The following is a 15,075-nucleotide window of genomic DNA, read 5'->3' on the forward strand; positions in this document are numbered from 1 at the left end:
GAGCTGAAAGCTGCGAGCCCGAAGCCCCGGGTCACATGTGGAGGGTGGTTGTACAGAACAAGGGGGCGGGAAGGAGAGAGGTGTCACGTGAAGGAGGTCGGAGCGGTGAGGTCACGTGACGGGGGACGGAGGCGGGGCCGCCGAGGAGGAGGAGGAGGGGCACGCGGCTTCCGGCGGTGGGGGGGGCCGGCGAGCGGAGGGGGGGGCCCTGTCCCGGAGGTGGCGGCGGCGCCATCTTGGCGAAGGGGGGATCAGGAAGTGCGGACCGCGGCGGCGGCGGCGGCGGCGGCGGAGCCCGGAGCGGAGGCCGGAGGCTCCCGGCCCGCCGGCCCCGGAGCGGAGCGGAGCGGAGGATGCAGCAGCCGCAGCCGCAGGGGCAGCAGCAGCCGGGGCCGGGGCAGCAGCTGGGGGGCCAGGGGGCGGCGCCGGGGGCCGGGGGCGGCCCGGGGGGGGGCCCGGGGCCGGGGCCCTGCCTGAGGCGGGAGCTGAAGCTGCTAGAGTCCATCTTCCACCGCGGCCACGAGCGCTTCCGCATTGCCAGCGCCTGCCTGGACGAGCTGAGCTGCGAGTTCCTGCTGGCTGGGGCCGGAGGGGCCGGGGCGGGGGCCGCGCCCGGACCGCATCTCCCCCCACGGGGGTCGGTGCCTGGGGATCCCGTCCGCATCCACTGCAACATCACGGTGAGGCCCCCTTCGCGTGCGCGTCTCTGGGGTCCTCTTGTCTGGGACTCACCCCACACAGCTTTTTGCTCTCGAAAGACCTGGGTGGCCGAATCCCCTGTCGGGGTTCGGCTCTTTTTCTTCAGGTTGCACTTGTTTCTGACGCTTGAGATTCTGCCGTGGACCCAGAATCTCTACCCTTCATAGTCAGGGACACCCTGACATATGGCGCCTCGACTACCCCTTTCCATTACCCACCCACATCGCAAGGTTCATAATTTTGGCTCATTTTGGTTACTTCACGACTTTTCTTGACACCTGGGAATGCCCCTCTTCCCCGCCTCCCATCTCAAGGTTCCAGGCCTCTTCATTGACTTCAGCTGGTAGGACCTGGCTTGGAATTGTGTCGATTTCAGTGATTTCCCCCTTCTCAGCAGTACCTTTGATTTAGGACGTTGCCACCTGTGAGATCCCTGCCCAGGTGTCTGTCATTCAGTCCCTCTTCCTCTCTGAATTTTACCAGTGATAGTTGGCAATTCACTGATCCCTTTGCTTCCTTTCCTTTGGATTGCCTTTTATTCTGGTGTAACCTCTAACTCGCCTCCTTTTGCCCCAGCTGGTAGCTGCCACTCCCATCCCGTTCCCTGTGGATATCTCCAGTTGCCCTGAGTTGTTACCTTTCCTGGTGATGATGGGGATGTGCAAGGGCACTCTCATTTGTTCTGAGTGCTAACAGTTCCTTTTCTCCCAGTGAGCATCATTCCATCCTAGGTGTGCGGGGCTGGGAAACACCTTACACATCTTCTACCTAGGCTATCCTCAAACATTCTGTGAATAGGGTTGGTGTCTGGTAATCTGGGAATACCTGATACTGCATGGTATAGCACTTAAAAGGATTGATCCCACCTGATGTAGTGTTGGCCCTGCTGGGAGTACCAGGTCGCGAGCCAGGGGACAGTACTTTATCCAGGCAGGTACACTGCAAGTGGGAGTAGTCTGGAGAAAGACAGACTTGTGAATTGTGTGGCACTTGGGGGCCTGAATTCAATTCACATGGTTCTTGTTTACTATCCTTTTCTTGCATCAAACCAGGTCAAGGTTTGGTGAGGCAAGCCTCAGCTTGGGTTGGATGGTGCCCCACCAAAACTCACGTGTTCCATTTTCCTCTCTCACTTTTTTCATACTAAAAAGTCGAGATTGAAGGACTAGGTGTGGCTCTGTGAGCCGACAACTTGAGCATCTTTGATAATTTGTTTTCCTCCAGCATTGAGGATTAGAGCAGTGGCAGAGTTTAAGACCTTTTTAGGAGGTTCCCTTGGCCTCCTATGTGGAAACTTCTGGGATTGATTCCTTACCTGAATTATGCTTTCAATTCCTTAAGGGTAGGTTTGCCCCCTTCTGCTTGCCTTCCCAGTTGCCAGAGGCCATCTACTGTTTGTCCCTGGAAAGAGGTTAGTTTAGAAGATTCTGAGACTCCTGTGACCACTATAAAGAAGACTTGGCCTGAACTGGCCCCCTTGATTTGGGCAGAGGGGGAGTCTGGTCAGGCTGCATTTGGCACCACGGCTCAAGAATGCTGGGAATGTTAGCAGCGTAGGCTTCTTTCTCCCAGCCTGCCATGTGGAGCCCTACAGCCTACGCCTGGACTGAGAGGGTGGCAGGTTCCTAAAGGAGAGGTGGGGAGAAGTGGCCTCTGAGGCGTTCTGTTAGGAGTGGAGTGGGAAGATTCTTCCTGCCACCCTTCTACTTTCAGGGTTTAGAGACATAATCTAGCTTTTAATTTCTCCGTCCCTAGCTAAAATGAAAGTAATCTGTGGTCTCTGGTTTTTTTTCTGCCAGTGTGATTGTGATGAGGCGATCCTTTCCTCCACTGATTAGGGAGGGTCGGAGGCCTGGGTGTTGGGTGTGGGAGAACTTAAGGTCTGGAGCTTGTTGAGGCAACACAGGAGGTAGGAAACCATACTCATCCTCAGCACAGTTTGGCTGTGCTGCTTCTCTGATGTTTACTCTTGAAAGAAAAGGACCAGGCTTCTTGGAAGGGGTCATCCCAGGGACTTTTTTCTCCTGGTTTGGGATTTGTTGGGAACCTGCCTGCTGAGCTGGGCTTGTGTGTGTGTGTTGGGGGGAGGGGGCGGATGGTGAAGAGCAAAGGGACTGGAAGTCTCGGGGCATGGAAGGCAGGCAAGATCTAGCTTTCCCCAGAGTCTCCCGTCTTGACTGCCCTCCCTGCTCTTTCTCCCTTAGGAGTCATACCCTGCGGTGCCCCCCATCTGGTCAGTGGAGTCCGATGACCCTAACTTGGCTGCTGTCTTGGAGAGGCTGGTGGACATAAAGAAAGGGAATACTCTGGTGAGGGGGCCAAGGTGTTGAGGAGGGAGTGCATTTCCTCCTGTGAGACCCATGCCATGAAAACATCCTGTGAAACGTGTGTCTGGAAAGTGGGTGGTGCAGTAGCCTGAACATTTGAGGCAGACGTCCTGGGGGAGTTGCTTCCTGAAGCCAGAGGGAGAGCCCTGCACCTGCCCCAGGATTCGTCCCGTAAGCTCTTCCCCACAGCCCTGGGGTCTGTGAGTTCCAGAGAACTAGGTACCAATTCGGGGGCTGAGATAAGAGCTCACCCGTGTACCTGTCGGTATTGGGGTGGGGAAGGAATGTTTGATGTCACTGTGATCCCCTACCCCAGCTATTGCAGCATCTGAAGAGGATCATCTCCGACCTGTGTAAACTCTATAACCTCCCTCAGCATCCAGATGTGGAGATGCTGGATCAGCCCTTGCCAGCCGAGCAGGTGAGCACCTGAGGGGCTTTGAACCCTTTTACGCAGAGTTACCCCCACAAACAGCACTCAGGAAATACATGTTACTTGAGATGAACCTGCAGAAGTTTCTCTCCAGCACTACTCCAGACATGTACACATATCATGACTCTTGGCCTCTCCTCCAGATGTTCAGAATCCAGCTAAATGGGGCACCAGTAACTTCACCCCCCTGATCAAACTCTCTCTCCTGGGCAAGGTCATCCTTCGGGGGGATTTTTACCATTAGCAGTAGGTTAACCATTGGGGACTGAGGCCCCTTGTTAAGATCCAAGAATGCAGTTCAGTCTAGAGATGATTGAGTAAAGGGGTTCTTGGGGAGATTAAACTGGGATTTGTGAGTTAGGTGGCAGAAACAGCCACTGTGCTTCTCTTGTTGTTTGGCGTGTAGTGGACTGGCAGTGAAGTCATTCCCTGGACTGCTGCTTCCACGCAGTTCTGACTGGTGGAGAGGCTGGAAGCCTTATGGGCAGGTGCACAGCTTCCAGACCCAGAGGCTCAGGGGAGTAGGTCAGAGGCTGCATTCTAGGAAGCCACCAGGGTCTGACCTCCATCTTTTCCCTCCCCACTGCAGTGTACACAGGAAGATGTGTCTTCAGAAGATGAAGATGAAGAGATGCCTGAGGTAGGCTTCTACCCAAGACGGTACTGGTAGGACTTTGTTTTGGTCAGCAGCATCGAGAGCCTGCTATGTACAGAGCTCCAGTGTAGACTGGGGAGAGAGAAATACCAAATGAATAAAGACAGCTGTACTGACCTGGGGGAACAGCGGTGTAGTAGAGGAGACAGGGCACCCATGTCCAACCACTGAAGAGAGACAAGTGCAAATCTGTTTACACTAAATAGTCACTATGTTAATCGCGGATGGCTTTGTAGGCAGACCTGAGCTTGCATCCTCTATCTCCCGGCTCGCTCAATTCGGGGATTTTACCTATTCCACTAAGGTACTACTTCTGCAGTTTTCTTATTTATAAAATGGGATGTTAATATCTACTGCATAGGGTTGTCTCTAAGATTAAATAAGGCATTGCATGTGAAAGGCTCCATTCCGTACATAGATGCTAAGTACTTGGTGATATTCTCTAAAAACAACTTGGTTAAGAACTTGAACTTCAGAGCCAGACCAAATTTGATGTGCATCTTAGTTCTGTTAAGAGTTGTATGACTTTGTGGGCATGACAGCCTCACCTGGACCTCGGCGTTCTCATTTGTAGTATGGGGATAATGATAAAATAATGGCATGGTGGTGTAAGAACTAAATGAGCTAGTGTGTCTAGCATCCCAGCAACTAACAGAATAATTAGGAAATTAGTATCACCACATTCTGCCCGAGGAGATCATGATAACTTTGTTTCTCTGCACTGAATTAACATCCTACGATCTGCAATTTCTGTAAGTTTGTTAGGGTCTTAAGCTGCACAAAGGGCCCAGGATACATGAAACATTCTCCTGTCAGACCGCAGACAGCACTCCAGTCTGGCTGATAGGGGCTGCTCCCCCATGTACAGTGAACTAGTTCCTCACTTGGAGCAGGGTGAATAGGGGCTGGTTCTGTTCTTGACCTCTGCCCTCTGCATTCTGGACCCCCTTCCTTATTTCCATCTTGGCAGTGGGTGCCTCTGCCTACCTACTCAGTCCTTGCACTTGGGAAGGCAGGAGGTTTCTCCCTTAGACCTGGAGTCCTGGGAACTCCTGGGTACAGAAGTCACCTGATGAAACATGAGCTTTGAGTCGCAGTGTCAGGCCAAAGTCATTCTAGGAATTAAGGAAGAGTTTGTGCTGCCAAGGGAGAGCTGTAGGGATAGTTGGGGCAGGGTACATCTAGGGAATAAGAAAGCCGAGTCTCTGCTTGCTTTCCCTAGACCTTTTCGTAGCCCTGCAGCTTGAGAACTGGATAGGAGAGATTTGCCTCGTCTTTTAGATTGTGAAGGGAGTGGGGCTGGGAGCTTTCCAGCAGTGGAAAGGGTAGTGTACTCACTCGGCTCCAGACAGAGTGCAGCTGTCTGTCTTCCTCCAGCTGCAGCTCTAAGTCATATGGGACTGGGGAAGGGAAAGGCCCTTCTCCACAGTGCGTGTTGGTTTCTTTCTTCTACCCCACTCCTACCCCACACATGCCCCTAGGACACAGAAGACCTAGATCACTATGAAATGAAAGAGGAAGAGCCAGCTGAGGGCAAGAAATCTGAAGATGACGGCATCGGAAAAGAAAACTTGGCCATACTAGAGAAAATTAAAAAGAACCAGAGGCAAGATTACTTAAATGTACGTGCCCTCTAGGGGGAAGCTGGGCGGAGGGGTTGGCTGGTGCTGGTTGGGAGGTGGTAGGCTGTCGGGTGTCAGGCGGGAACAGCATCCTCTTCGGGGCGGGTTATCGGCGCGCCTCATCCTCGCCTAGCCGCGGGGCACGCTGCCGGCCTGCCTGGCTAGTCCAGCACCTGGCCATGAGACGCCCTGTCCTCCCTGCTTCCTGTGTAGGGTGCGGTGTCTGGCTCGGTGCAGGCTACTGACCGGCTGATGAAGGAGCTCAGGGATATATACCGATCACAGAGTTTCAAAGGTGGTAAGTTTGCCTCACAGCGGGGTCTGAACGCAAGCTTTTCAGAAAGGAGGACATGGTGGCGGCAGCAGATACGTGGATGCTGACCAAGTTTTTAGGCCAAGGACGGAACACCCCTCATAGTGGCTTAGATGGGATGCATGTCTATGTGGGATGAACCTGGAGCCTTTGACCTTTTTTTCTTCTCAGCCTGGGAGAGGGATCTGCATCAGGTCCTGCTTACCACTTGGACCATCATCTGATGACATCCTTCTTCTTCCCTCCTTCAGGAAACTACGCAGTCGAACTCGTGAATGACAGTCTGTATGATTGGAATGTCAAACTCCTCAAGTAAGTGGCGGCTGTGGGGCTGGAAAGGAAGTTGAGTAGTGAGTGCAGTCACCGTGGTGGGAGTCTCCAGGGCCAGCTGTCCCAGGAGCGGGTGTGGGCAGTGGCTTGGCCCTCTGCTGCTTGCCCCAGGGGCAGTGGGAGCCTCAAGGCTCCTGACTTAGACCCAGAGCTGAGCCTAAACTGGTTGCTTCCTAGAGTTGACCAGGACAGCGCTTTGCACAACGATCTCCAGATCCTCAAAGAGAAAGAAGGAGCCGACTTCATCCTACTTAACTTTTCTTTTAAAGTAAGTCCTTCCTTTCCAGTCCTTCCCGGGCCTAGGTATCCTTTCCACCTTCCAGTCCTGCAGAGGGCCCTGACCTCCCCTCCCTGATGGCTGCCTCCGTCTCTCCCTCAGGATAACTTTCCCTTTGACCCGCCGTTTGTCAGGGTTGTGTCTCCAGTCCTCTCTGGAGGGTGAGTGGCTCAGCAAGGGCAGAGGGTGAAGAAGGGCTGGGGAGCTTCTGCCAGGCACAGCTAACTAACCTTTCTTCTGCAGGTATGTTCTGGGTGGAGGTGCCATCTGCATGGAACTTCTCACCAAGCAGGTGAGCCTGTCTCTCATTTTTTTGCCTGGCTGGCCTGGGCAGGGCTAGGCTGACCTTTACCCCTTACCCCTCCACCAAGGGTTGGGTGATGGGCATAAATGGCCCTTTCATTCTGCCTGGCAGGGCCCGCACCCACTGACCTGGGCAAATGGGTGATGGCTGTTCTGGGAGTGCAGGGCAGGGGCCCTTCCATGGCTGCAGCTGCTCTCTGGAGAACAAGCATCGGGTTTCTCTGGAAAGTCCGCTGACTCGTTTACCCTGCCCACATTGTTACTTAGGGCTGGAGCAGTGCCTACTCGATAGAGTCAGTGATCATGCAGATCAGTGCCACACTGGTGAAGGGAAAAGCACGAGTGCAGTTTGGAGCCAACAAAGTAAGGAGCCCAGACCCTGGCCTGGTGGGGCTGGCGGGAGCTGTATACACTTCAGGCCACGAGGAGGCCACAGTGGGGCTGAGCCGCAGCATCAGCCAGTGGGCCTAGTGTTCTGCGGTGGGGGCACAGCAGGGCCTTGGCCTCAGGGCAGCCTAAGACTCTAGGGAGGGTGCAGGTCTGGAAAGGGAAAGCTAGGGGATTGTACCCTGTGGGGACCTCCCAGGTGGAGGGTACTTAGTCTGTGAGTAGAGCGCAGCGCTGGGAGCTGGGTCTCTGGGCGGCAACAAGGCCACAGCCGGCCTTGGCTGGTGGCCTGATCTGGTGGCTTCTTCTCCCCAGTCTCAATACAGTCTGACAAGAGCACAGCAGTCCTACAAGTCCTTGGTGCAGATCCACGAAAAAAATGGTGAGGCTGGAGCCACGACTTGAGATTCGGACCTTTGCCAAGCCCAAGGTTTCCATCCGGCTAAGCAGCAAGAACCCCTTTCGGTTTCTGAGCCTTTTCCACCTGTTAGCGCAGCACCTGTCCCTGTTGCCCAGGGAATTCAGTGAGGTGTGGAGGGTAGCGTGCGCCACTCTCCTCCAGTAAGCCAGTGGCGGTCAGGGCACAGGTAGACTGGGCGCCGCCCCACCTGCCCACTGCTCACTGGTGTCATCTCAGGGTCGGAGCATCATTCTCCCTTTCCTTACAATTTCCAAGTAGGCAGTTCCTCAGCTGCCCGTATAGCTTTTCTCCCTGCACCAGGAAGCCCTTTTCAGGATCTTTTCACCTTTGATCCTGGAGACGTTTTCAGTGATTAGGGCTAGGAGGGTGGGCAAAACAGCTTCCACCTCACCGTTCTCTTCATTGCTTTGCAGGCTGGTACACACCCCCGAAGGAAGATGGCTAACCCGGGAGTGCCATCCCCTTCCTCCTTCCCCAGGCACCACTGGACCAATTACCTTTGAATGCTGTATTTGGATCTCACGCTGCCTCTGTGGTTCCCTCCCTCATTTTTCCTGGACGTGATAGCTCTGCCTATTGCAGGACAATGATGGCTATTCTAAACGCTAAGGAAAAACACACACACACACACAGAACTGTTTCAAGTACTCAAGACTGACTGACAGACCAACCAACACCTGGCTGGAACCCTTGCTAGCAGGCATTCTTATAAAAGAAACTTTCGAGCCTCCTTATATTGCTGGAAACTCAGCTGTGCTCCAGACTAGAGCCTCCTTACCTATGCTATGGATTTTTAATTTATTTTCTCTTATTTCATGTACACTGCTTTTTTTGGTTACAGTGTATGATGGATGTGTATGAAAAAAAAATGTATCTTTGGGAAAACAATTACAGTTTGTTAATTTGAAGACGCTGGTTTTGACTCATCTTTATTTTCCTAGCTTACCCTTCGTCCGTCCCCTGAATTCCTTGAGCAGTGAGGGGAGGGGTACCAGGTTCACTGTGGTTTTGGGAGCCATGAGGGGCTGCACTTCACTGCTGAAGCCAGAGAAAGGTGGAGCTGAAGTACATGCCTGCCGCAGCCTGAAGGGCTCTGGAGTGACCAGTCTTGCACCCCTGGGAAGGCAGAGCTTGGCCTGCTGAACCACAAAGCAGGCTGAAATGATGACCCTTATTCTTTAAAGCCTTCTAGTCACAGATGTTTTCAAATTTCTAAGAAAAATAACGAGGAGGCCTAAGAGGCTGCTTCACAGAACTACTTTTCAGGGCTGGGGCCACAGTCTCAGGCATGCATGTGGTCCTTCTGATCTCAGCAACAGGCTGTGTAGCTACCATTCTCGCTCACTGGTCCCCCTTCCCACTGCACTGAAGGGCAGTGGTTGGAAGCTCCGTTGCTGCTGCTCTTGTCTGTTGCTTCATTTATGCTTAACAGAGAAGTCAGGCAGAGCTCTGAAGTAAGTTGTTGGGCTTGGAGACTGAATTCTTGTAAGGCACTTTGATAACGTGGGTCCTACTGGAGAGGATTAGCTTCAAGGGGTTTGGTCTGCCTACCTGTGGGCCCCGCTCAGGCTCAGAACCGCTGTGGAGGCAGGTCCATGAGCTGACCTGTCGGCGCTGGGTCTGTCCTGCTGTGTCAGTACAGCGGTGCCGCCTGCCCCTCCTGGTCCGTGAGCTCGCGCGGGGGCAGAGACAGCCTCCTGGAACCTGCCTGCGGACCGGATGGTGACAGCCGCCAGAGACGGGGTGGCCAAGTGAGGGTGTGTCTTAGCTCAGACTCGGCACAGCCATCTGAAACCTCTAGGCTGCCAGAGTTCTGTACACTTTGACACAGCTATTCTAACTTTGGTCACTCCCCCACCCCGGCCCCCAATTAAGGGATTTTCATGTCTTGCTGCTTCAGGTGGACGCAGAGTTCACCGGAACCGCTCAATGCTGCTCTAACCCTACCACACCCACCTGGTACAGGGTGCTCATTTATGCTGAGGTGGAGGTAAAGAGGGCAGGCACCCACAGGAAAACTCATTTCATGGAGCTGAGACCTAGTTCTCAAGGCCTCTGCCTTTTCTCTGAACTTATCACCAGCCCTGGCTGGAACGTACTATAGGCTGTGTTTTTAGTTATGTGTGCTGGGAGCTGTCCTCTGTACGATGTATTTTGTAATGTATTTTTCTCATCTACCAAAGGATGGAACAAATAAAATTATTTAAATAGTTTGGCTCTAATCAAATTATTATTTAAAGAAAGAATGGGGGGGTCACATTCGCCTGATGTAAAGGGAAGCCCCAGCTCCTGTGCGCTATAGCTATATAAACAGCAACTCTCCAAGAAGATCTTCCACTTTTCTCATCAAACCTAGCAGTCCTTTCTATGACCTTACGTTAGGCTCCTAGTGAAGTTAGATGGTTAAGGGAAAAAAAAAAGGCCACATCATCCGGAACCAGTGTTCTGTCTACCAAGAAGGCGAAGAGAAAAGAAACTTATCTTATGCAAGTATACATCTATGTCCCACACAAGGTTTGAATAGCTGGCACACGGCAGCTCCCAGTCTGTGGCTTCAGTTTTAGAGGGCAGGGTTGGGGGGGTGGTGGCTAGATAGGAATCAGTCACCCCAAATGTGAAGCATGCCAACATTTATTCACCAAGTCAACAGATCAATGTTTAGATCTCCCTGCCTGATTCTATGATGGAATGCCAGGAAAATTAAGCAGTGGGCCCCTTCATTCTCCAGAATCTGTCAGGGCAACTTATATCATGCTCTGGGGTTACAAAAAAAAAAAAGGAAAAAATACACTGGCTACATCAGACTTCCAACCTCATGGAAGCTTCCCTGTTTGGTTCAAATGTTCGCAGTGAAGACACACGACACATTGAGAAGTGAGCTGGGGAAGGCAAAGGGGTATCCAATCAGTCCTGGGCACCCCCAAGGCCTCAAGAGTGAAAGGGCAGGGTGGGTAGAATCTAGACAGGAGAGGGAACATGCTGATCGGAGCCACGTCACTCAAACTCTTCAAACTTCAGGATGTGTGACTGGAGAGAAAGAGAAAATCTGAGTGGGAAGGAAGGGCCGTCCCCCCAGGCAGTCCACCCAACCCCTGGACAACTTCAGGTTGCTTCCTCTACAGGAATGACAGGTAAATATGCAGCATCCAGGCCGAGGCCGGGGGGTGGCTGCAGCTGAGACCCTGGGGTGGGAGGGAAGAAACAGTAGACACAGGGCCGTTACCTCCAAGTTCAAAGCACCAGTGATTTTCCCTTTGAGGATGTGATGGATAACCTGATTTGAACTCAAAATACCTGCAAAACAAAATTCAAGAACAAAACCTTGGTATTTCTTGGTCCGGCAGGAGGAGCAAGGGAGAGAAGTGAGAGGCTGGGGCTGCAGGAAAGGGTTCTGGCTGCAGACCAATTCATGCGGACAAGTCTCTGCTAGTCAGAGCTCGCTTCCAGCTGCCAGGATAACGTGAGATAATCAGCACTGAAGAGGGAGGAGAGGGGGAGGGCAAAGTGAGAGCACATAAAAGGAAGCATTATACTTGTTAAAATGATTACGGGTATCTGAGATTGCACATTTCCTAATGGAAATTCTGGGGACAGAAAACGGTTCACTCAACTCTGCTCTGAGTTTTGGCTGGAGAGATGGAAGTTGAAAGACAGAGAGCCTTTATACCATGACGAGCGAGCATTCCTACCTGCTGGGACAAGGCAGGGCAGGGCGCTGGTCAGACACTCGCCTTTATCCAGTCTGCCCTTACTCAGCTCATGCCATTCCCACCCCTCCACACTCTGGGGCTGTTTGTATGCATGCAACTGGCTCATATCAAGGGGTAGACCTCAGTTCTACCCTCACCCAGGCTGTTTTCTTACTATGAAACATGAAGAAGTCCCTTTCATTTTTCTGAGCCTTCCTTTCCCCATCCATAAAACTGTACACCTGCCCACCCGGCCTCAGGACCACAGTCCACATGAGAGCTGAGCAGCCCCCCATCTGGGCTGCACACTCTGGCCGCTCTGACAGGCTTGGAGCTGCTCTTAGAGGGCAGGGGGCTCCTTACTCTAGGCTACCCTCCAACACCAGGGCAGTCAGGTTTGGCCTACAAGAAGCTCCCCAGCCCTGTCTGCTGTGTGAGTCCCCAAGCTGAGCCTCTTCATGCAATGACCCAAGGCGACCTCTGGGTGGTGCCCCCTCACCGCTGGGCACAAGCCCATATGCCTAGCAGGGAGGCTTGGCGCTGCACTTGCTGGAGGTGCTTTTCCATCTTAGTTTGTGTGTGTGTGTGTTTCTTCACATCCACTTCTCCTCAGGCCCTTAAAGCATTCTTTCACCCTTTCACATCTCACTTAAACCCCAGTCTCGAGAAAAGCCAGGGCAAAGAAGTGGCCTCTCCATTTCAAGGTTGCAGAACTGAGGCCCCACAGGTGTCCAGATCTAAAGTAACAACCCCTCACATCATGTACAAAAATAAACTCGAAGTGGTTTAAAACCTTAAGCATAGACATGACACCATAAAACTCCTAGAAGAGAACACAAAACAGTCTCTGACAAAAATCATAGCAATATTTTCTTAGATCAGTCTCGCAAGGCAAGAGAAATAAAAGCAAAAATAAACCAATGGAACCTAATCAAATTTAAAAGCTTTTCCACAGCAAAAGAAACCATAAAACAAAAAGACAACGGACAGACTTGGAGAAAATACTGGCAAATGATGCAACCAACAAGGGGTTAATTTCAAAAAAAAAAAAACCAAACAGTGCATACAGTTCAACACCAAAAAAAAAAAACAAACCACCCAATAAAAAATGGGCATTAGGGGCTTTCCTGGTGGCTCAGTGGTAAAGAAGCTGCCTGCCAATGCAGGAGACATGGTTTCCATCCCTGGTCCAGGAAGATCCCACCCACTGCAGAGCAACTCAGCTCATGCACAACCACTGAGCCGGTGCTCTAGAGCCCGGGAACTGCAGCTGCTGAGCCCACGTGCTGCAGCTGCTGAGCACCATGCGCCCTCGAGCCTGCGCTCCACCACAAGAGAAGCCACCACAATGAGAAGCGGGCGCACAGCGAGGGTAGCCCCCACTTGCCGCAACGAGAGAGAAGCCTGCGCAGCAACAAAGACTCAGCACAGCCAAAATAACTGAATAAATCAAATTATTTTTTAAATGGGCATTAGACCTGAATAGACACAGAGGTGGCCAATAGGTACATGAAAAGATGCTCAACATAGCTAATTACTAGAGAAATGCAAATCAAAACCACAATGAGCTATCACCTCACACCAGTCAGAATGGCCATCTTCACCAAGTTCACAAATAATAAATGTGGAGAAAAAGTAACCCTCCTGTACTGTTGGTGGGAATATAAATTGGCGCGGCCACTATGGAGAACAGTATTTGTTGTTGTCATTTAGTTGTTAGATCCTGTCCGACTCTTTTGGAACCCCTGGACTGTAGCCTGCCAGACTCCTCTGTCCATGGGATTTTCCCAGGCAAGAACACTGGAGTAGGTTGCCATTTCCTTCTCCAGGGGATCTTCCCCACCCAGAGATCGAACTTGTGTCTGCTGCCTTGGCAGACGGATTCTTCACCACAGAGTCACCTGGGAAGCCCTGGAGAACAGTATGGAGGTTCCTTAAAAAACTAAAAATAGAGTTACCATATGATTGAGCAATCCTATTCCTGGGCATATATCCAGAAAAAAACAAAAACTCCCAACTCAAAACAATACATGTGCCCCAGAGACTTCCCTGGGGGTTCAGGGGCTAAGACATCACACTCCCAATGCCAGGGGCCCAGGTTTGATCCTTGGTCAGGGAACTAGATCCTTCCTGCATGCTGCTACTAAGAGTTCACTGCTGCATCTGAAAAGATCCCACAAGCCCCAACTGAGACCCAGCACAGCCAAATAAATAAAAGATACACGCACCCTGAAGTTCACAGGAGCAGGATTTATAATAGCCAAGGCATGAGAGCAACCTACGTGTCCATCAGCAGAGGAGTGGACCAAGAAACCACAGAAAAGGAATGAAATAACGCCATCTGCAGCAACAGGGATGGATCTAGGGATTATCATATTAAGGGAAGTCAGATAGAGAAAGCCAAATATTATGTGATATCACTTATAACTGGAGTCTAAAAAATAAAACAAATGAAAATATTTACAAAACAGAAACAGATTTAGAGACACAGAAAACAAAATTATGGTTACCGACGGGGTGGGGAAAGGATGAATTAGGAGTATGGAATTAACAAAGCACTTGATGTGAAGAGCCGACTCACTGGAAAAGACCCTGGTGCTGGGAAAGATTGGGGGCAGGAGGAGAAGGGGACGACAGAGGATGAGGTGGTTGGATGGCAACACCGACTCGATGGACATGGGTTTGGGTGGACTCCGGGAGTTGCTGATGGACAGGGAGGCTGGCGTGCTGGGGTTCATGGGGTCTCAAAGAGTTGGACACGACTGAGTGACTGAACTGAACCATTATATGTAAAACAGGTAAACCAGAAGGATTTAAAATATAGCACAAGGAATTATGGGGGTTCCCAGGAGGCTCAGTGGGTAAAGAACCCACCTGCGATGCGGGAGACACAGGCAGGTACGGATTTCACCCTAGGGTCAGGGAGATCCCTTGGAGGAGGGCATGGCAACCCACTCTGGTATTCTTGCCTGGAGAATCTCATGGACAGAGGAGCCTGGCAGGCTACCATCCACAGGGTCTCAAAGTCAGACACGACTGAAATGACTGAGCATGCATACACAGGGAACTACAGTGAATAATATCCTGTAATAACCTCTTATGGAAAAGAAACTTAAAGACATATATAAATACACACACATAAAACTGAATACACAGAAGAACTGTACAAAAAAGGTCTTGATGATGCAGATAACCACAATGGTGTGGTCACTCACCTAGAGCCAGACATCCTGGAATGTGAAGTCAAGTGGGCTTTAGGTAGCCTTACTGCCAATTAAGTTAGTAGAAGTGATGGAATTCCAGCTGAGATATTTAAAATACAAAAAGATGATGGTGTTAAAGTTCTGCACTCCATATGTCAGCAAATTTGGAAAACCCAGCAGTGGCCACAAGATTGGAAAAAGTCAGTTTTCATCCCAATTCCAAAGAAGGGCAGCACTGATGAATGTTCAAACTTCTGTCCAATTGCGTTCACTTCCCATGCTAGTGAGGTTATGTTCAAAATCCTTCAAAGGCTTCAGCAGTACTTGAATCGAGAAATTTCAGATATACAAGCTTGGTTTAGGCAGAGGAAGCAGAGAACAAACTGCCAACATTCGTTGGATCAGAGAAAGCAAGG

General features: G+C 51.3%; 2 protein-coding genes across 7 annotated transcripts in view; one reads left to right on the forward strand and one right to left on the reverse strand.

Moving 5' to 3' along the window:
* Window positions 1-241: 241 nt before the first annotated feature.
* On the forward strand, window positions 242-8,675 carry UBE2Q1 (ubiquitin conjugating enzyme E2 Q1). Of its 3 annotated transcripts, none has more exons than XM_055584140.1 (13): window positions 251-680; window positions 2,904-3,008; window positions 3,343-3,447; window positions 4,049-4,099; window positions 5,596-5,736; window positions 5,950-6,034; window positions 6,301-6,361; window positions 6,557-6,647; window positions 6,759-6,817; window positions 6,900-6,948; window positions 7,227-7,322; window positions 7,662-7,728; window positions 8,181-8,675. In XM_055584140.1, the coding sequence occupies exons 1-13, from the start codon at window positions 354-356 to the stop codon at window positions 8,210-8,212; spliced, it is 1,269 nt and encodes a 422-aa protein (XP_055440115.1). In that variant the 5' UTR covers window positions 251-353; the 3' UTR covers window positions 8,213-8,675. The 3 variants fall into 3 exon arrangements, with proteins under 3 accessions (XP_055440116.1, XP_055440115.1, XP_055440117.1); XM_055584142.1 differs by lacking the exon at window positions 251-680 and adding an exon at window positions 1,970-2,110; XM_055584141.1 differs by lacking the exon at window positions 7,227-7,322 and having other exon boundaries at window positions 242-680.
* A 1,705-nt stretch (window positions 8,676-10,380) lies between these two features.
* Window positions 10,381-15,075, reverse strand: part of TDRD10 (tudor domain containing 10) — a 53,227-nt gene continuing 48,532 nt past the window's right edge. For all 4 annotated transcript variants that reach the window (XR_008715558.1, XM_055584130.1, XM_055584129.1 and 1 more), the window contains 2 exons: window positions 10,991-11,061; window positions 10,381-10,794 (listed from right to left, as the gene is read on the reverse strand). Coding sequence is in view for 3 of the 4 variants with exons in the window: in XM_055584130.1 (XP_055440105.1) it covers window positions 10,762-10,794; window positions 10,991-11,061 (104 nt within the window). In the remaining variant the exon portion in view is untranslated. The remainder of the gene's footprint in view (window positions 10,795-10,990; window positions 11,062-15,075) is intronic.

Source organism: Bubalus kerabau, chromosome 6 (assembly GCF_029407905.1).
Source record: "Bubalus kerabau isolate K-KA32 ecotype Philippines breed swamp buffalo chromosome 6, PCC_UOA_SB_1v2, whole genome shotgun sequence".
NCBI classification, from domain to species: domain Eukaryota; kingdom Metazoa; phylum Chordata; class Mammalia; order Artiodactyla; family Bovidae; genus Bubalus; species Bubalus kerabau.

What these genes read in the sequence shown, in the direction of transcription:
- UBE2Q1 (XM_055584140.1), top strand. Translation starts at nt 354, where the DNA reads ATGCAGCAGCCGCAGCCGCAGGGGCAGCAGCAGCCGGGGCCGGGGCAG. An exon ending in GCATCCACTGCAACATCACG is followed by an intron (nt 681 to 2,903) that starts GTGAGGCCCCCT and finishes TTTCTCCCTTAG; the next exon opens with GAGTCATACCCTGCGGTGCC. An exon ending in TCTCCAGTCCTCTCTGGAGG is followed by an intron (nt 6,818 to 6,899) that starts GTGAGTGGCTCA and finishes TTTCTTCTGCAG; the next exon opens with GTATGTTCTGGGTGGAGGTG.